A 19,983-nucleotide genomic window follows, 5' to 3' on the forward strand; every position below is an offset into this window, starting at 1 on the left:
ACCAGCCGAATCATTCCGTGCTGTCAGCGGGTGCGAGTAGGGCCGGCGCATGGGAGCAGCTGTGGCGAGAGGAGGGCTGCCAACAGACAGGAGACCGGGGGCCAAGGCAGGAGGAGCCAGGCGGGGGCACGGAGGATGGGGCGAGACCCGCCCCTGTGCCCACCGCAGCCTCGCAGCCCACAGTTCCTTTCAAAGTGCACAAATTATTGCACTGGGCCCCTAGTTTTGTTATAATGTTGATGAGAAGAAAAATGTTTCCCAGCTGGGCTCACTATCTGTGGAATTTACACATTCTCCCCGTGTGTGGGGGGAGGGGAGATCCTTCCACATCCCAATGACGTGCACATGTGAGGTGAATGGTGTATCCACGCTATCCCAGTCAGAGGGAGTGTGGGCGCGGGTGTGGGTGACCCTGCGATGGAAGGGCATCCTGACTGGGTGGGGTCCCACCTTGCACCCGGAGCTGTCGGGTTGGACTGGCCACCAGTGATCCTAAATGGGAATAAGCAGTTGGAAATAATGATTTTACTTGTTTCCATTAATCTTTTTTTTGTTTGTTTTGTCTTTTTTTCATTAATCTTTCTTCAATGTATATATAGCTTACATTTACTTCAATGGTTAATATGAGAAGTGTTTGGGATCTTTATTTAGAAGTTAGGTGTTTTTCTGACCAGAAATATGCTTTAGGAGCCTAATTCTTGTTAATATCAATCAGCCTAGACCAGTGATGGCGAACCTTTTGAGCTCGGCGTGCCAGCATTTTGAAAAACCCTAACTTAACTTTGGCGCCGAGTCACATATAGAAATTTTCTGATATCTGCAACCATAGTAAAACAAAGACTTATATTTCTGATATTTATTTTATATATTTAAATGCCATTTAACAAAGAAAAATCAACCAAAAAAATGAGTTCGCGTGTCACCTCCGACACGCGTGTCATAGGTTCGCCATCACTGGCCTAGACCCTAGGGTGAAACTGGTTTCATTATATGTCATTTGGTTTAAAGTGACAAGTTCGAAGAACCTGTCGACGACGTTAAGTGGGGATTACTGTACTTTCATGACTCCAGACACCAGAGGTTGAAGTTACAGAATTCTAGCACGGATAAAAGGTTGCTTTGACAACGTAGCTCCTGGGTGAGGTAGGTAAGCGCATCATCAGTTCTTATTTCAAACTTGGTATGTGCCAGCACTGCCCAACAGAAATAAAGTCTCAGGACACAGGCAACATTTAAGTTTTCTGCCTGCCACACAACGAAGGTTTTAAAAACCAGCAAAATCAACCGTAGAGACACCTATGTGACCCATTGCATCAAAAACGGGCCGGCTGTGGTGGCTCAGTGGGTTGAGCATCGTCCCATGGAGCAAGAGGTCCCAGGTTCAAGTCCCAGTCGGCACACATGCCGGGTTGGGCTCGACCCCGTGTGGGGTGAGCCGGGGCAGCAAACTAGTGAATCTCTCTCATCATCGATGTCTCTCTCTCTCCCTCTTCCTTCCTCTCTGAAGTCAATAAAAATATATATATTTTAAAATGTTACCACTGCCGGTGGGTGCGGCTACGCGGTCGAGCACAGACCCTGCACCACCAGGTCTTGGATTCGCCAACCGGGCAGCTGCCTGGGTTGCGCTCCACCCCCATCAGCGTCGCTGTTTCTGTCTCATCCACGTTTCTCCCTCTGTCTCTCCCTCTCCCCTCCTCTCTCTGAACCCATACAAACAGTGCTTTTTAATGTTACCACTTACGGAATCAGCACAATGGTTACTGCACTCCTTTTCCCATGGGTCTTAGGGACGTGGGTATTATTTTCTATTAGTTTGCACTAGGCACACACCGCAGCTTGGACCAGGCACATCTCAGGTCACAGCCCGTCCCAGGGGTCACAGCCACGTCTCAGGGGTCACAGCCACATCTCAGGGGTCACAGCCACGTCCCTGGGGTCACAGCCACATCTCAGGGGTCACAGCAACGTCCCAGGGGTCACAGCCACGTCCCAGGGGTCACAGCCACGTCCCTGGGGTCACAGCAACATCCCAGGGGTCACAGCCACGTCTCAGGGGTCACAGCCCTGTCCCAGGGGTCACAGCCACGTCTCAGGGGTCACAGCCACATCTCAGGGGTCACAGCCACGTCCCTGGGGTCACAGCCACGTCTCAGGGGTCACAGCCACGTCCCAGGGGTCACAGCCACGTCTCAGGGGTCACAGCCACGTCCCAGGGGTCACAGCCACGTCTCAGGGGTCACAGCCCTGTCCCAGGGGTCACAGCCACGTCTCAGGGGTCACAGCCACATCTCAGGGGTCACAGCCACGTCCCTGGGGTCACAGCCACGTCTCAGGGGTCACAGCAACGTCCCAGGGGTCACAGCCACGTCTCAGGGGTCACAGCCCTGTCCCAGGGGTCACAGCCACGTCTCAGGGGTCACAGCCACGTCCCAGGGGTCACAGCCACGTCCCAGGGGTCAGAGCCCCAGTAGGACCGGCCCACGCTGGGCGCAGAGTCAGCCTGAACCCCCGCTTCTCCGGACTCCCCAGGAGGCACCACCTTCCTCACAGCAGCCGCGGCCCGGGCCCTCCCGACGGATGACCAGCCCGGGCCCGCAGGCCAGGCGCGGCTCGCACCTGCTTCCCGTTCCCGCCGCACGCGGAGCAGCCCGGCCCGGCCCGGCCCCAGGTGCGCGAGAGTAGGCGGCCCGCGGCGCACCAGCCTCAGGCCCCGTCCCCAGCACACTTCCCGAGCCTCCGGACACCCCGTGCGCCCGCCCTGCACCCACACTGACGGAGAGACGGCAGATGCGGGCCCCTGGTCCCCCGCCGCCGGGCCGCGCCGTGTCCCGCAGTCGCAGTCGCAGCCTCACCTGACCCTGCGGCCGTGCTGACGACGACTTTGCTGTGGCCGGGCCTGCGACCCGCTGCCCGCGGACGTCCCGGGGCGGCAGCGGCGCGAGGAGGCGCCAGTCCTCCGAGCTGGTTGCGCCCTCGGAAGTGCGGCCGGAGCGGGCAGACGGCGCCTCACGCTGCCGTCGCGCGCCTGTCAGGCCGGCTTCGCTCTGGGTTTTGGCGGGAGCGCCGGGCGCTGGTGCGCGTGCGCGGGGTGCGCTCCGTCTGCGCAGGCGCGGGGCTGCGGCCGCAGGCGCACTTCCGGGCAGCCCTGGGCCTCGGCGCCTCGCGGGTGCATGGCCGGCTGGGTGTTCTGTAACGGCTGCTTCCAGCCGCCCGGCCGCGCCTCGCACTTCAGCCTCACCAGCTGCGGCCACGTGTACTGCGACGGCTGCCTGAGAAGAGGTGGGCGCAGCCGAGGGGGGGAGGGGGGAGGATGGGCCTGGGGGCGGGGCGGGGGAGGGGGGAGGGGCGGGGAGGGGGAGGGGGAGGGGATGGCCTGGGGGCGGGGCGGGGGGATGGGGGCGGGGCCGGGACCCCAGGACACCGATGCCGGGACGCGCTCCAGCCGCTGTGCAGGGAAAGGGCTGGGTCCTGCCCGGAGCGGGGAGTGGGCGCCGGGGGCGCCGGACCTGGGGCAGAGGCCGGGGGAGCAGCGGGTCCCTTTAGGGGCGCTGTCTGGGGGTGTCTTTGGGAAACGGGAAGGAGGAGGACTGTTGGCTGTGGAAACCCTTTCAGCCCCACCGTGTGAAGGTGAGGAAATGGAGGCGGGCCGTGTGCTTGGAGCAGCGTTACCCCGAAAGCTGTGCTCGCCCCGCCGCCCCGGTAGCACCGCCTTCGCTCTTCTCTCGCAGGTAAGGAGGGCGAGTGCCTCATCTGCAAAGTGCCCTGCCGAACAGTCTTCCTCTCAAAACACGTAAGTGGAAGCCCGTCGCCGTGTCTGACACGGATCGCCGCGTTCCCTCGCAGGTGAGGCTCCGCCTGCAGGCGCTCGAGGTGTCTGAGCTCTCGTGCCTGTCTGGCCGAGCAGGCCTCCCGGAGTCCCGGAGCACGCCAGGGTCCGGCCGGGACCTCCTGCAGCCTTCCGGGCTGCGGGCGCCTGCGGGGCGCCTGGGAATGGAGATGTGCGGCGGAGGCTCCCTCAGTGCATGCCGGCCGCGCCCCGTGCTGAGGGCAGGGGTTCTCAACTTGGCTGCACCTGGGCGTCACCTGGGAGTCTTTTTAAAATCCTGACTTCCGCGCCTCCTCCTCCGGAAGTTCTGTTTCTTTGTTACTCAGGTTGGGGCCCCCACCCCAAAACAAAGAAACAGAACTTCCGGAGGACGAGGCCCAGAAATCGGGATTTTAAAAAGACTCCCAGGTGACTCTCATGTGCAGCCAAGTTGAGAACCACTGGCTTAGAGTGTCAGCCCACACACCAGAGGGTTGTAGGTTCAAGTCCCAGTCAAGGGCACATGTCTGGGTTGCAGGTTCGATTCCCGGCCCGGGTCGGGACATGTGCCGGAGGCAACCAATCGCTCTCTCTCTCTCCCCCCCCCCTTCCGCTCTCTCTAAAAGTCAATAGAAAAGGTACCTCGGGTGAGGGGTAACAACAAAAAGAAGGTGGTAGGGTTTGGTTTTTCACAGCTGTCATATCTACTCAGGAGGATTGGAGGAAAGTAGGTATTAAATTGCTGTTGCAGTAGGCTTAAAATAATGCCTTTTGTTCTCTGTAAAATACATGAATTTAGCTTGTTTGCTTTAAATTTCGTTACAAATAATTGTCCTCTTTACACCTAAGCTCCAAGATGTGTATTTGATCTGATGTTTTAATCTATAACAATTGCTTTTTTTCTGATTACAAATGTAAAACAAAGTTACATGTTATGCAAATGATACAAAAGATCGTAGTGGAGGAGGTGGAAGCCCTCAGATACTGTTGCCCAAAGACAGCAGCCAGGAGTGGAGCGCCTGGTCTGTGGGTGCTACTCGGATTTATTCTTACAGAAATGGTGTTTTCTCAAGTGACATATTTTGGGCACTCCCACACTCTTTAAAGGTGACTGCGTAGCCTTTTAAATGTTTTTATTGATTTTCTTTTTTTTTCTTTTTTTATAGAGAGAGAGAGAGAGGAAGGGAGAGAGATAAACATAAATGGGAGAGAAACATCGATAAGCTGCCTCCTACACGCCCCCTTCTGGGGACTGAGCCCGAAACCCAAGCGTGTGCCCTGACGGGGAATCGCGGACTCGAACTAGTGACCTCCTGGTTCTTGTGTTAATGCTCAACCACTGAGCACACCAGTCAAGCATGATGGATTCTTGTCTATGAGCTTACACCTCTGGCCTTGCTAAGTTCACCTGGTAACTGTTGGCTCAGCTGTGGGTGTTTCCAGGCTCCACAGTCGCGCCATCTGTTTGTTTCGTGCCTTCTGTGTTTCTCTCCCCGCCTCGGCCTGCACTCCGTACCGTGTGGATATGACGGCAGGGGCCATCTCTCGTGGAGGGTTTGTCTCCCCTGATTTCAGGGTCGTGGCAGTGTTTCCGTGAAGTACTGTGTGCGGTGTGGCTTTTTATCATGAATGGTGTTGAACTTTACCCAATGGCTTTTCTGTCACTGTTAAGCTTATCATGGTTTTTTCTACTTTATTCTGTCAATGTGGTGAGTTGCATTTATTTTTAGAGCTTTAAATCCACACTAGCTCCCAGGAACAGATCCGACCTGGTGCGAGGCAGCCTAGTGCGTGTGTCTAGATGAGCTAGACGCCGTGCACCTGGGTCCACGTGGGAGCTGCGTGTGGTCTCTCTCCCCGGCCCTTCTCAGGCCTCGGTGCATGGGCAGGGGGAGGGGCCGTGAAAGCAGCTGGGGCCTCCCATCCTCTCCTCGTAAAATGTGGTGGGATTCACAGGTGAAGTTGTCTGAACCTGGAAGGGATTTGGTGAGGAGGTTTCAACCAGGGACTTAGTTTCTGTGTTAGACACTCAGTGCCTACCTCCGTCAGGTCAACCTAAGGGAGCTGTATTCACAGGAGGGGGTGCCCTTTCCTCGAGGTCAGGTGTCCTGTCACCAGCACGTGTGCAGTCCTGGGTGCTCTCAGCGTCCGGAAGGCCTGTGGTGATGCACGTCTCTTCACTTTAATGGTGGTTATTGTGCCTTCTCTCCTTTTCTTGAACAGTCTTGTCAGTGTTTATTGACCTTTATTCGTATTTTCAAAGAACTAATCCTTGCTTGTGTTTCTTTATTGTACACCTGTTCTCTGGTGAGTTCTCCTTGCCATTTTGTCTCCTCTTTCCTCTTTGCTTTCGTTTGCTCTTTAAGATGGAAGCTCACGTCAGCTCCCCACCTTGTCTTCCTCCTGTTTACATCCCAGGCCGCACCCCCTCTGTGCTCATCCTTGCCTGAGCAGAACAATTCAAGTCTCTTCTCAATTATTCCTGCGACCCATGTGTATGTGGTTAATTTAGAAATATTTGGGGATTTTAGTTATCATTTCTACCAACTTTCATTGACGTATAATGCCGAAAGTGCACAAATTAAAAGTGCATAGCTCAGCGAATTCTGCCCGATCTGAGAGTGACTCGCACTGGTCCGGGACACCCTGTGCGGTTGCCCTTAAAGTCGGACAGGCTCCCATCCTCCCTGGGCGGGGCCTGGACGCTTTGACTCTGCTTCCTCCTTCCCTCCGATTCCTAGTGCTGCCCGAGGCGTGCACCTTATTCTCTCCCAGAGACGTAAGCCCACAGACATCGCTGCCCGGATCCCACCGCCGCCCAGGTTCCCACAGTCCCACTTCCTCCCGCTCACCGCTCACCGTTCCCAGCCTCCCTGACGCCCCGAAGGTCACTTTCCACCCCCCGGGAATTCCTTTGTCAGGTCCTGCATTGAGGCCTGTGGTGACAGCTCTCCAGAGGGACTCGAGCTGCCTGCATTGTGATGCATATTGCGCTCGTTAGGCTGCTTTCCTGGACATGAATGCTTCCTGTGTCTTGGATCACGTGGCTCCGTTCGCTGTGGCTTTTCACGGTCTGGCTGTCCTGTGGTATCCGGCTGAGCTTCAGGGAGACCCCAAAGCCTGTGCAGAGGCTGTTATCAGAGTGGAGGCCTCACCCTCTGCTCCCTACACCCGGTCCCACTCAGGCTCCTGTCCACACAGGGAAGCCACACCTGCCTGCCCACACGGGTCCCTGTCCACACAGTGAAGCCACACCCGCCTGTCCACACGGGTCCCTGTCCACATAGAGTGAAGCCACACCTGCCTGTCCACGCGGGTCCCTGTCCACGTAGAGTGAAGCCACACCTGCCTGTCCACAGGTGTCTTCCCTGTGTGATAACCTGTGTGTCACTTGCTCTCCACTCCTGAGCACAGGCCACCACGCTCTGTTGGACGCTCCCTGTTTCCTGTGGCTATGGGTGCTGTGGGTGCCAGGCTGTGGGAAGGCATGCTTCTGCTTCTGTGGCCCGGGACCAGGCCCTGAGGGGTGGGGCGAGGCCAGGGTGGCAGGTTGAGTTGGTGCCGAGCAGGGCTTGTGGGCACCTGGAGCCCCTGCCCCGCCTGTGGCCCACCTGCCTGTGACTTGCAGGGGTCGAGTCCAGGGACCCAGCTGTCCAGACACCCTGTGTGGCCTCTCCCTCCAAGGTCTGGGGCGGCTCGGGCCAGGCACTGCCTTCCAAGGACATCTTCTAGCTTCTGCCGCCTATCAGGTGTCCTCCCTGCGCTTAGTTTTACCTCATTTTGGTGGGACCTGGGGAGCACAGGGAGTGTCAGTGGAGGGACTCAGATTCCGTTCTGATGCCCGTGCCATGCTGACGGTTCCGAAGCCAGGACCAGGCTACCGAGGGACCGCTCGCCTGTATCTTCTGGGTCTGCTGTCCTTACCCGGTGGCTGTGTTTGTCCCCGTCTGTCCCAGCTCAGGGCGTCCTCCCACGCCTATGCCCTCGGATGGCTGTCACTGTCGGCCCGCTGTGGGTGCCAGGCTGTGGGTGCCGGGGAGGAGGGGGCGAGGAGGAGGCAGGCATGACTCTGTGGAGTGGGCAGCATCACTTCTGAACCCACTTTTCCTTGAGTTCTTCATGTTTGCTTCTTAAAGGACTGACCGATGGGAGGCTCACCAGCACTCCCTCCCTGACGTAGTGTTTCCTCTGAGCTCGGCTTCCCCTTCGGCCCTTTACCCTTCGAGGCCTGGGTTCCTCCTGACAGGGGCCTGTGGCCCAGAGGGTGCCACCAGCTGCCAGGCACGCTGCCCTCACCCCACAGCCCCGGGCAGCCAGGAGGTGGGTGCCCGTGCCTGCTGGCGACAGCGAGGGACACGCTGGTCCTGCGGGTCCCGAGGGTCATCTGGGTCTCCAGGTTGCCTCTGCATCACGCCCTGAGCGTGTGCCAGGCAGCGAGCGGAGATGGTGTCTTTCTCTTCCAGACGGACCCAGGGGTCCAGGCGCTCTTCATGGGCATAGATGGCCTGTGCAGGAAGTACTCCAAGGAGACCTCCCAGGTGCGTGGGCCTTCTCCTGGGGCACGCGAGCTCGCCGTGGGAACCCGCTTCCTGACGACCCAGGGCCGATGATCTCGCCCTGGAGAGCAGACCCCAGGGGCTCGGGGCGGGGGGCCGGGGGTGCTCCCTGCCCCTGTGCCGTCTTCTCTGCAGGGATGCCATTCGCTCTGCTCCGTGTTCCTGCCCTGCTGCTGTGGGGGTGACGTGTCCTGTGGTCGGGATGCCCAGCTGATCTCAGGCGTCTGGGTCAGGGGGCGTGGCTGCAGTGTTTGACCCTGAGCCCTCTTGGCTCCAGGCGCACTCCCCTGCCCAGCTCTGAGGTCGCGAGTCGGTGCCCTCCCTGGGTCCGATGCCAGTCTGACCTCCTGGTCCACCAGGCTGTCCAGGGAGCTGTCCGGAGAGCAGCCCTCTCTGCCAGCCCATCCGGCCCCCCTTCTGATAACAGTGCTGCCCCCACCCCCGCTGTTGGCACCTCCCACCTGCCCCTCCCTGGAGAGGCCTAGCAGCAGGCTGAGGGACCACACTCTGGCCTGGCCATTCTAGGCCGTTGGCTTGTTCTCTTGGAAACATGTCAGCCACCAGGACGGCCCTGCTCTGGAGGCTGCTCTCGGGCTCAGGGCCCGCGATGTCAGGGCTGTGCCCCTCCACCCTGCAGGCTTCCCGGGGGCCTGGATGCCCCAGGACATGGCATGGGCACAAAGCAACAGCCAAGCAGGGACATGGGCTGATTTCGTTGCACATTCCTAGAGGGCCTCTTGGGCCAGGTCCCCGGGACCCTGAAGCTGCCGTGTTGGTGAGCTGGGGGAGTCCTCACCATAGCGCTCAGACCCACAGGCGGCCCTGAGCCAAGAGCAGTCGTGCTGGGACCCGCAGAGCCTGGGGCGGCCTCAGGAGGAGGCAGGGTGCCTGTCCTCCATCTCAGACCCCACGCCCCGCCCCGGTGGAGAGAGGCGTGGAGGCAGCTGGCTGCCCAGTGGCCTCCCTCCAGGCCTCTGGCATCGCCTGTCCCAGTGCCTCGCTCGCTGTCTACCTCAGCATGTTGGGCTTACCGTTATTTTACCATAATGAATACTTTAAGTTTCCCTCAGTATTAATTCCTAGTGGGGAAACAGCGACAGGGAAAACCCACATAGCAGAGCTTTCAGGGGTCCTCAGTAACTTTAAGGTGAGCCTGGGACCTGCCCTGCATCCATCACCCGCTCCACCCGCGAGGTGCCGGAGCCGGAGGGCTTTCTCGTTGTCTGATACCGTCCCTGACGTGAAGCAGTGCTTCCCTCCCTGGGTCAGCGCGGCTCGTAGCTCGGGGGGCCAACTCCAGACCGCGTGCAAGGGGGCTCCTGAACGGAAGTGCCCCTGGGAACCCAGCCCCTGTCACAGCTCTCGGGAGCGCGGCTTGTCCCGCCCACCTAGCCCTCTCCACACACAAGTCACAGGGGCGGTGGGGGGGGGAGGTGTCTAGAGAGAGACGGTGCCCTGTGTGCTCTGCCCTCAGTGGGACATGCTCCTCTGTGTGAGCGTGCCCACTGCGTTCTGCGTGCACGGCGGGGTGACCAAGGTCGCGAAGACGCAGGCAGCCCCGGGTCAGGCAGGCAGCAGGGTGTGTCTGGGGAATGCACAGCGTGGCCATGTGCCACTGCAGCAGCTGACCTGTGTCATCTCCCCAGATTTCAGAATTTCAAGAAAAACACAGAAAGAGGCTGTTAGCCTTCTACAGAGAAAAGGTAAACCCCATCTCAACTTCATGTGACCCTGTGACCCGACCCCACATCTCAGGGTGGAGGGCCGGGAGGTGGGCATCCGTCCCGTGGACCCTCAGCCCATTGCACAGTTCCCGTCCGCCACCGCGATGCTCAGGGCCAGAGGTCACTGGGCCAGTTGTATCTCGGGGCCACTCTGGCCCGTGGTGCCCCCTTCACCGGCACTTTTCATAAACCGACTCCGACGAGCTCGGACTGGTCCTTCCACGGGAGCGACAGCATCCTCCTCCCTGATGGTGAGCTGAGAGCAAGGGAAGCTCCATCCAGGGCAGCTCGGGCTGGCCCGGGTCAGGCCTCCTGGAGGGGCAGGGACGGCAGGCGCAGAGAGGAGAGCGCGCAGCAGCCGGCAGAGGGCAAAGGGGCCAGGTCAGCTTCCTGTGCTGGGGCCACGCCACGGCACACACCCCATGGCCGCCGCCTCACCTGGCTGCCGCCTCACCTGGCCGCCGCCTCACCTGGCCGGGAGTGATGCTTGGGCCTCAGAGCAGCTTAGACAGTTCTCTAGTCATTCATCCCGTTGTGTTTTAAAAAAACACCATCGCAGGTTAGGGAGTAAGTAGGGTGAGGGCTTGGCTTTGAAGCCACAGACCCTGTGGCCACCCCCAGGAGTGTGGAAGCTGCCTGGTGTCCATCCTGTGGCCGTGACCTCTCTGTGGAAGGTGTGAGGCGTCGCCGCCCTGAGGCCTGGCCCCCGCGTGCTTGGTGTCCCCTGCCGTCTGCCCTCCGTACTTGCCCCAGGCCAGGCCTGCGGTGGGTCTGCCCAGAGGGGACGTGTTGCCGCCCATCCCCGGCCCCTGTGGGTAGTGTCCGCACCCGGCCACAGCCCCGTCTGCCCCTGCACGCTGCCCCAGGCCCAGGCAGCTCCCTCCTGACTCATGTGCTGCCTCCGGTGTGAAAATGGAGGGTCCGCGTGTCGGTGCGCTGTCGCTTGGCGTCAGCCTGGTCACCGAGTCACTGTGTTGTGTGCAGATCGCCAGGCTGGAGGAGACCCTCAGGAAGGCAATGCTGCGGGTGGAGCAGCTGCAAAGGTAGGTCTGCACCCCGCACCCCCCCACTGCACCCCGCACCCCTGAGCCCAGCCAGGCGTCCGCTCGCTGCCTCCCAGGCCCCGGCCCTAACAAGGGGCCCTACTCCCCAGAAGCTGTCAGGGCAGAGGTGCGCTGGGCCGTCTGGGGAAGGAGAGGAGAGGAGTGGTTTCCCAGGGGGCGTCCTGTCCTGTGACTCCCAGGCCACGGGAGGGGTTGGGGAGCAGAGCCAGCGGCCCAGCTGGAGAGGGGCCGCCCCTCCACCTCCCGGGGCGGCCGCAGCCCGGGCCTTTTCCCAGGAATGGCGGTCATGGGAGGTGAGCACGGCTGCCGTCCCTGCACGGTCCACACGGTCAGGGAAGGCAGTGCTGTGGGCGCGGCTGAGCACTCAGAAGCCCAGTGTGGTGAGACAGGTTCATGTGAAGGCCGGGCGCCGGGGTCCTGAGGGCTGCTGTCGGCCGGCTGTGTGTGCGGGTGCCCGGTGCACTGTGGCTGGGCTGCAGCAGGAGCTGGGCACGCGGGTCCCGCTCGGCCTCGGCCCACCCGCCGCCATCACAGGCTGCTTTCCGAGGTGCACCCAGCCCTTGCTGGGAACAGATGCTGCCAGAGGCCTGTGGGCAGCAGCACGGGAGGCTCTGTGGCCTGAGCCTGACAGGCCCCCTGGGGCACGGCTCCGAGTGAGACCTGGGTGCAGAGGGCCCTTCTATTCGTCGCCCTTTGTATAACCTGCTTTCTCTCTGTTCAATCATCTCGTCATTCTGGAAAGTTCCAGCTATGGCCCGCCGAGTCCCCCGCAGGCTGGCCCTCCTAGCGAGGGCCCCTGCCGCCTACGAGTGTCCTTCAGGCCCCAGTCCTTCTGCTCCCACCTCTCCCTCGAGCTTATTTCACTGCTCCGTTCAGCCGTCTAGAGCAGCGGTTCTCAACCTTCCTAACGCCGCGACCCTTTAATACGGTTCCTCATGTTGTGGTGACCCCCAACCATAACATTATTTCTGTTGTTGCTTCCTAACTGTAACGTTGCTACTGTTATGAATCGTCATGTAAATATCGGATATGCAGGATGTATTTTCATGGTTACAAATTGAACATAATTATAGCATAGTGATTGATCACAAAAACAATATGTAATTATATATGTGTTTTCCGATGGTCTTAGGCGACCCCTGTGAAAGGGTTGTTCGACCCCCAAAGGGGTCGCGACCCACAGGTTGAGAACCGCTGCTCTAGAACATTCTGTCACCGTGACCGGGCCTTGCTTATTTCTGTGCCTGCCAGGCAGTCTATTTCCTGCCCTGAAACCCTCGAGAGGCCCGGCCTGCCTCCCCCTCGGCTCGCGCTCGAGCAGGTCCTCCAGGTGACGTGGTCGGTGCACGCCAGTGTGGCCTGGTTTTCCCGCAGAGTGGGCCCACACACCCCGCCTGCCGGCTCCCTCACCCATGTCCACACTCCCTCGCAGGCATCCTGGGGGCAGGCGTCCCTGCCCTGCTTTCTGTCCCACGTGGTCTGGAGAGACAGCCTCCCACGTGCCCAGTTTTAGGGTCGTTGGAAGCGGGAAGCGCTGCAGAGGCGCTGATGGGCCAGCCTCAGGGCCTCCTGCCAGGCGCTCTCCTCAGGGCCTCTGGGGTAAAAGTGAGCGCTAGGCCGGTGAGGGGCTGGTGAGGGACCAAGGGGGGCTCAGCCCTGCCCTCTGGTTGGAAATAAGTCCTTATGGGTTATAATTCCCTCTCCCCATCTGTTTAGTATGAGACCGTCCCAACACACAGCCTTCAGCGCGCTAAGAAGTCCAGTTTCAAGTAAGTGGTGGCCTGCTGCGCGGCGAGTCGAGGACGTGCCAGGGCAGAGCCCAGGGCAGGCAGAGCCGAGGGCAGGCGCGCCCTCACCCTGTGGTGTTTTGTCACAGCTCCTCCTGCAGAGCCCCGCGGACAGCTGCTCCGGCCTCCCGGCTCCTCCGCCTCCTCCGAGAGGTGTGTGTGCAGGGCTGGGGAGCGGGGGCCAGGGGGCAGGGCTGGGGCGGGGCTGGGGGCCACACTCAGGAGCTGCAGCTCCTTCTTTGCCACCCACGCCCTCCTGCCAGCCTCCCCGCCTCCAGGTTCCCACGTTCTGATGCCCAACACAGGCCCCGGGAGCTCACCCGGCAGCAGCTCTTACTCATCGCCAGGGCCTGGGGGCTGGCCCATCCCAGTCCTGTCCCTGTGGCCTGGCGGCTGGTGGAGGAGTGGTCATGTGACTCGGGTGGGACTCTCTCCCAGGACAGCTCAGAAACAAATCTGGCACAGGGGACAGGACGAGAGGTGGTGACCCCTTGGGGACCCTACCCAGCCCTGGCGGCCGGTCCCTGGAGAGCATCCCTCCTCCACCTGTTTTTCCTTGAAATGCTGCGAGCTGGGTCCATACGCAGCACCGGAGGCCCTGGCAGCATCCGCCCGCACTGCCTGTCCCTGTGTCCCAAGGGCAGTGGGCCTGGCACTGAGCGCGCAGCCAGAAAGTGACTCAGCGATTGGTTCCCTCCTTCTCGTCCTCCCTCCTTCCCTTTCCCCCTCCCTCTCCCTCCCTCCCCCTCCCTCCCTCCCTCCCTCCCTGCTCCTCCCTCTCTCCCTCCCTCCCTCCCTCCCTCCCTGCCCCTCCCCTCCCTCCCTCCCTCCCTCCCTCCCTGCCCCTCCCCCTCCCTCCCTCCCTCCCTCCCTCCCTGCCCCTCCCCCTCCCTCCCTCCCTCCCTCCCTCCCTGCCCCTCCCTCCCTCCCTCCCTCCCTCCCTCCCTCCCTCCCTGCTCCTCCCCCTCCCTCCCTCCCTGCCCCTCCCCCTCCCTCCCTCCCTGCTCCTCCCCCTCCCTCCCTCCCTCCCCCTCCCTCCCTCCCTCCCTCCCTGCTCCTCCCTCTCTCCCTCCCTCCCTCCCTCCCTGCCCCTCCCTCCCTCCCTCCCTCCCTCCCTCCCTCCCTCCCTGCTCCTCCCTCTCCCTCCCTCCCTCCCTCCTTCTCTCTTTCCCTCCCTGCCCCTCCCCCTCCCTCCCTCCCTGCCCTCTCCTCCTGTGGGGAAGCCCAGGTGATGCTTCTGTCAGCCTGGAGCAGTAAGTGAAGGAGCCTGCCCTACGAGCACTGATTGTGTGCAGTGAGCCCAGCAGCGAGTGGCACCTAAAGCAAATGAGATGCTGCAACCCCAGGGCGACTGGCAGGACCTGGGGGAGCACACACAGCCGGAGGAGGCCACCTGCATTTGCGATGCCCTAGGCCGGCCACACAGGGCCCCCCCAGAGCTCGGCAGCCCTCCCTCCGTGTGTGGGGCTGGGTTTGGTCTGACAGACAAGTGGCAGACAGGAGCTAAGAGGGAGGCGACTGATGGGGCCCAGTGTGAGCAAGGAGGACGGCGACGGACGTCCTGGCCCATCGTGCGCGTGTCAGTCGCTCCGTCTCAGGCCAGTGACTGTCTGGCTGTCGGTTTACAGAGTGGAGCCCATGGAGGTCGACCTCACGCCCTCCCCCCTGAGAAGGGTGAGTAGTCTGTTCCCCTGTGTGTCGTGTTTCCTGCATGTTCAGGGCCTCCTGCTTCTCAGCGCTAACGACCGTGGCCGCTCCTTCCTGACCATGCCGCTGCAGGAGGCAGGGCCACGCTGGCATGGGACATGTGGTGGGCTGCCGCCATGCTCCGCCTCCACCTGGGCAAGTGGTGGGAACGGGGATGAGTGAATCCAGGATCCCCTGACAACCTGTTGGTGAGGTGGTGGGTCAGCTTCACCAGGAGAGAAACATGGGTGACACTGGCGTGTGCCTGGCTGGGAGCCAGCCCAGCATGCGGGCCCTGCCAGGGCAGTACCAGGCCCTGTCATCAACACTGGGTTTCCAGGTGACGGTTTTGCACCGAAAACGAGGATTTACTCAGGATTTTAAAATGTCTAGTGTCAGCTAAAACTGTCTGCTTTTTCTCTGTTCCAAAATTCTTAGAAGCACCTAGCGAATTCCTTGTCCACTCACTGCTGTGGGGGCCAGTGGGACACCCTGTCTCATGGGGCTACATCCCAGCAGACCGGGCACGGCAGGCTGGCGAGGGGCTGTGTTCTCAGGGCGGAGGGGCTCTCATTACCCATGAAAACAGCGATGTTACCCACTGTTCCCTTTTCCCGTCCTTAGCCCGAGCCAGCCGGCCCCACCAGAGTCTCCCTGATCAGTCCTCCCCAGGACGGACGCATGGGTGAGTCCCTCCCTCACCCGGACCTTGAGGGATGTGCCCGCCTTCAGCCATCTCCCCTCCCCCCGCTTCACAGCATCCCAGGCGCCTGCTCAGCCGGGACTCAGCCTCGCCTGGTGGCGCAGGGAGACGAGGCTCCCACGCTCCCAGTGCTGACCCTCCCTAGATGCCAGGTGTTTCAAGGCAGGTCTGTCTATGTCGCATCAAATAGCCTTGCTTCCTGCGAGGAAACCTCAGCCCGAGGCTAGGGGGGCCCTGGGGCGGCAGCACTCTGGCCAGGCTCTGCTGGGCTGAGGCCCCAAGGCATCCTGCTCAAGAGGTTTCGCCTCCGTGCACCCCCAGCAGACCCTGCGCCCATGGCTCAGCCTGAACCCGCAGAGCCCTGATGGAGAGCCCGACGTCGGGGCAACCAGAGGGCCTGGGCCCACCTGGCCTCAGAGCCCTGCTCTCGGGACCCAGACAGTTGTTGGCCTGTCGAGGCCTCGAGTTCCTCATCGCTGTTGACCACGGTCACCCCATGGATCCCTGTGAGCGTGAATAAGAGGTGCTTGCCGGACCCCATTACTGAGAAGTGCCATTCTGCCTGAGCGTGAAACCGGGACTTGTGCAGTCGGCTGGGGAGGCCGGCAGATCAGGAGACGACCCCCATGCGGGCCAGCGGGCAGGCAGGTTCCACAGGGCCAGCCAACCAGGTTTGGCCCTGGCAGGCAGTGTGGGGGTGCAGGGGCTACCCCTCGGGTCAGCCCTACCTCAGGGATTAGGGCAGAGCGGGTTGCCAGATGGAGGAGGTGGCCCGAGCACAGGCAAACCTCTGACCCATGCGATTTAGCCTGCCCAGTGAGGGGCAGTGTGTCTGGGATTCGCAAGGCCCCGGGGAGTCCAACCATCTGAAAATACAGAAAATAAAAACGGGATTAACAGAACCTCCTGGGACGGTTTGCTTCGCTGGTTCTCAGCTGTTCTGTGGGGTCTGCAAGCCACTAGGGCAGCATCCCCTACGGTCCACGCAGCCCAGGCCACTTAGTGCTGTCCCACCTCGGACGGGCTCTGCAGTTGTGAAAGGACACAGGCAGCCTCCCCTGCCCGCTCTCTTCCTTCTCACTCTGCCTTTTGTCCGTGGCCGTTCTCCACGGCAGGGCAGCCCGGAGCTCAGTGTTCACCAGCACTTCCGCGCGTGCCCTCTGGTCTCACTGAACACACAGCGGGCCTTTGCCTCCAAAATGCGTCTCACCAGCCTAGACATGCGGGCTCAGGGGAGATGGCACCTCGGCCCTGGTCGGCTCCGCCGACCCACCCTCTCCTCAGAGCCCAGAGCTTCTGGGAGCAGTGACAGGAGTGAGTGTGGGGGCGAGTGCTGAGCGCCTCGGGCCCCGGCGTCACAGGCAGAGGCCAGCCCGCAGCCCGCAGCCCGTCCGGAGCAGGCCTGTGGCCTTCACGCGGCTGCTCAGGAGGGTGGTGGCAATGCTCTCGGTGCACAGGGGGTGACGGCTGAGTGGGAAGGGGTGTGCCGGGCGCAGTGGGGGGCATGGGTGGGACAGTAGGTGTGTCTTCCTGAAGCAGCGCTGTGTTCACCCATCCCCCTGCCGCTCCCCCACCCCACCCTCCACAGGCAGCGTCTCCCGCCTAGGCCCTCAGCAGCTCAGCCTGACGCCAGGTCGCACCAGCGGGTTCCAGACGCTCAGGTGGGTCCCGGACACTCAGGTGGGTCCCAGGTGCTCGGCTGGGTCCCGGGCGCTCAGGTGGGTCCCGGGCACTCGGGTGGGTCCTGGGTGCTCAGGTGGGTCCCGGGCACTCGGGTGGGTCCCGGGCGCTCAGGTGGGTCCCGGGCACTCGGGTGGGTCCTGGGTGCTCAGGTGGGTCCCGGCAGCTCCTGCAGGACAGGGACGGTCAAGGCGGGGAGAGTGAGGAAGGCGGCCTCGCTGTTTGCTCTGGGTCGTGCTGTGCAGACCACTTTATGGTTTGCTTTTTTGAAGTTAAAATGCAACTCAGGCCCTTCCAACTCCCGGGCGCCCGCGGGGCTGCAGCATCGTGTCTCAGGGTTCACAGGCAGGCCGGGAGCCGATGGCACATCTGTGTCCCCAACAGCTGCTGACAGAAGCCGGAGCTGGTTTGGCCCATGGGCTGCCATTTGCCGACCCCTGAACAGACCATAACCCACGACCCAGTCCATTGCCTTAGACGTGGGCCCGCATCTGCACAGGCTCTGCCTGGGCCTGGAGGTCAGGCAGGGGCCCGTCACCCCTCCTAGAGCCCCTGATGGCTCCCCATGCCAAAGGCCACGTCCACACTTGGCCACCTGCCACTGTCCAGCCGTGGCCTTCGCATCCTCCCCAGGCCAGAGCCACACTTGTGCCCACGGCCCTGGTGCATGAGGCAACCCCACCCACTGCCTGACCACAGCTCCCACGCAGGACTGTGCCAGCCCCTCACCCCGCCCACTGCCTGGGACCCGGCCCCTCACCCCGCCCACTGCCGAGGACTGGCCCTCCCGCAGGTGCCTGTGATTGTGACTCCTGGATTTTGTGGGCACCAGCACAGAGGACAGCAGTGGGAGGACCCGCTGAGAGCAGGCACCCGGCCCTGGCAAGGGGCAGCCCCCACACATCAGAGGCTGCCTGCCGGGCGCTGCGTGTGCCGCTGTCGCAGTGCCATTGCCCAAGTGCAGTGCGCGACCTCCTCCTGGGCACTGGGAACGTGTGTTTTAATCAGCATGTGGCCTTTAAAACTAAAAAGCATCGTGTTGCCGAAGTCACTTGAAGCGCTGGTGATTTTGTTTGTGACCTTGCTCCTAGGATCCCACCTGTGCTGATGCCCAGCCTGGGGGCATCCCAAAACCTCGGCCTCCAGGCGGCTGGCAGAGCGGGAGGAGGGGCCTCGGCCCCGGCACCCAGGCCGCCCATCAGCATCTCCGGGCTCCTGCAGAGGCAGCAGTCAGGCAAGGACCGCAGCCTCCCTTGGAGAGCGTGTGACCAGCGTGTCGTGTGTGGCAGCGCGTGTTCCCGAGTTGTGTCTGAGCTTCCCCTTGGTGCCTCAGGGCTGGTGTCGCTCACACGGTGTCACTGGGCTGTGCTCCACAGGGTCTGCCAGCCTTGGGGGCTTCCCGCCCAGGAGGTGACCTCCTGCCGTGCCCACCGCACTCCAGCCGCCCTCCCCGCGCTCACCGCACGCTCTTGAGGCAGTGGTGGATGGTCCATTTCTCCTCAATGCAGCGCTCCGGCAATGCCATCAAATAAAGCGTTTTTCTGGTTTTCTGGGCCTTGAAACTACCTTCCTGGCGCCAGGTGCTCCTATACCATGGGTGCCGCGAGCAGCACCTCCGGGAGGCTTTCTGATTAAGTGCAGAGCCGGGAAGCGGGGCCACAGTCTGAGGAGCCCCACCAGAGCCTGCGCTGACCCACACGCAGGCCTGACCAGCAGCTCAGGCCAGCCCTGTGCCTGGTGCCTGTCGTCTGTGACGTCCTGTCACGTGTGCCTGTGACAGCATGACGCTGTTCCCGACCGGGCAGGTGGGACTGATGCTCAAGCTCAGCTGGGGACAGCGTGCTCCCTCTCGCCCACGGCTGGGCCACATGGGACGAGAGAGGCTTGTGGGTTCCTTGTAATCCTCTACGTCATCAGCTCTGCGTGTGCGCTGCGTCACCTGGACCCGCGCCTCACGGAGGAGGGGCACACGGTCAGGTAGCACTCGATCGCAGGTGACACCCCGTCACACGGCCCGGGGAGCCCTCAGCAGCGGGAGCCTTGGCGCACGGCACGGATGGCTGTCCCGGCAGCGAGTACACAGTGCGGGGGACACCCGCCACCCAGTGACTTCAGGGGGCACGTGTTCCAAGTGGGTTCCAGTCCCAGGAACGTCCATGTGTTGTGAATGCCTGCTGGGAGGGTGACAGCCTCCCCACGGGCTCGGGGTTCACAGGGCGAGGGTGCCCGCCCAGCCTCACGCCAGCTGGGCTACCCTCGTCCTACTCAGCGGCCGGTGCCAGGGCCACGGTGAGGGTGAGGGCCAAGGACAGTGGGCCTGGACAGGCAGGGCAGCCCCTCCCTAGCCTTCTCAGACCTCTGTTCCTCCTCTGCAGCCTCCCACCACGTGTCCCCCACGAGAACTGGGGCGGCGTCTGACACAGCCGTGTAGCTGCTGCCAAGGCCCGCCTGGGCTCTGGCCTCCCCGCAGCCGAGTCGGCGGGCTTCTGATCTCGGCTCCAGGGAGGCCCTGGTCGCCACCACGCCAGCCGCCAGCAGAGGGGCCTGGGGACAAAAAATGTGCCCCTGAGTTCCCCACGTGCCTTAGTTGTATCTCCCAGAACCGCCCGTCGTGTGAGCGTCTTATTTGCAGAGATGCACCCCACTCTGGGGAAACGGGCTGGTGCGCGAGATGCACCCCACTCTGGGGAAACGGGGCTCTCACCCCAGCCGCCTCTGCTCCTTCGTGATGCTGTTAACGTGTTCATGTGGGACATGGCAACATGGAGTCTGAGGGAGCTGGTGGGGCCACGGCACCCCAGGCCCCTTCCTGGTGGCCACAGGCATGTCTCAATTGGGTCCTGCAGGACCTCCGCGAGGCTCCGCCCCGCCCAGGGCACCAGGGGTGCTGGCCCAGCTGCAGCGGGAGGAAACCAACGCTGAACGGTGCCGTGCTTAACGTGGAGGTTCAGCCCCACGAGTAGAGACGGCCGCCA

The 19,983-nt window shown here is 62.0% G+C and overlaps 1 protein-coding gene across 1 annotated transcript; it reads left to right on the forward strand.

The window, feature by feature from the left end:
* Positions 1–3,173: 3,173 nt before the first annotated feature.
* On the forward strand, positions 3,174–18,537 carry RNF212 (ring finger protein 212). The gene is made up of 11 exons (XM_059682980.1): positions 3,174–3,282; positions 3,732–3,793; positions 8,272–8,346; positions 10,011–10,067; positions 11,073–11,131; positions 12,869–12,921; positions 13,041–13,094; positions 14,570–14,613; positions 15,250–15,310; positions 16,917–16,989; positions 18,100–18,537. The coding sequence occupies exons 1-11, from the start codon at positions 3,174–3,176 to the stop codon at positions 18,479–18,481; spliced, it is 1,029 nt and encodes a 342-aa protein (XP_059538963.1). The 3' UTR covers positions 18,482–18,537.
* The last annotated feature ends 1,446 nt before the right edge of the window (positions 18,538–19,983 follow it).

Source organism: Myotis daubentonii, chromosome 1, assembly GCF_963259705.1.
Source record: "Myotis daubentonii chromosome 1, mMyoDau2.1, whole genome shotgun sequence".
Lineage (NCBI taxonomy): Eukaryota > Metazoa > Chordata > Mammalia > Chiroptera > Vespertilionidae > Myotis > Myotis daubentonii.

What these genes read in the sequence shown, in the direction of transcription:
- RNF212 (XM_059682980.1), top strand. Translation starts at nt 3,174, where the DNA reads ATGGCCGGCTGGGTGTTCTGTAACGGCTGCTTCCAGCCGCCCGGCCGC. An exon ending in CAGTCTTCCTCTCAAAACAC is followed by an intron (nt 3,794 to 8,271) that starts GTAAGTGGAAGC and finishes TTTCTCTTCCAG; the next exon opens with ACGGACCCAGGGGTCCAGGC. An exon ending in CTCCGCCTCCTCCGAGAGGT is followed by an intron (nt 13,095 to 14,569) that starts GTGTGTGCAGGG and finishes CGGTTTACAGAG; the next exon opens with TGGAGCCCATGGAGGTCGAC.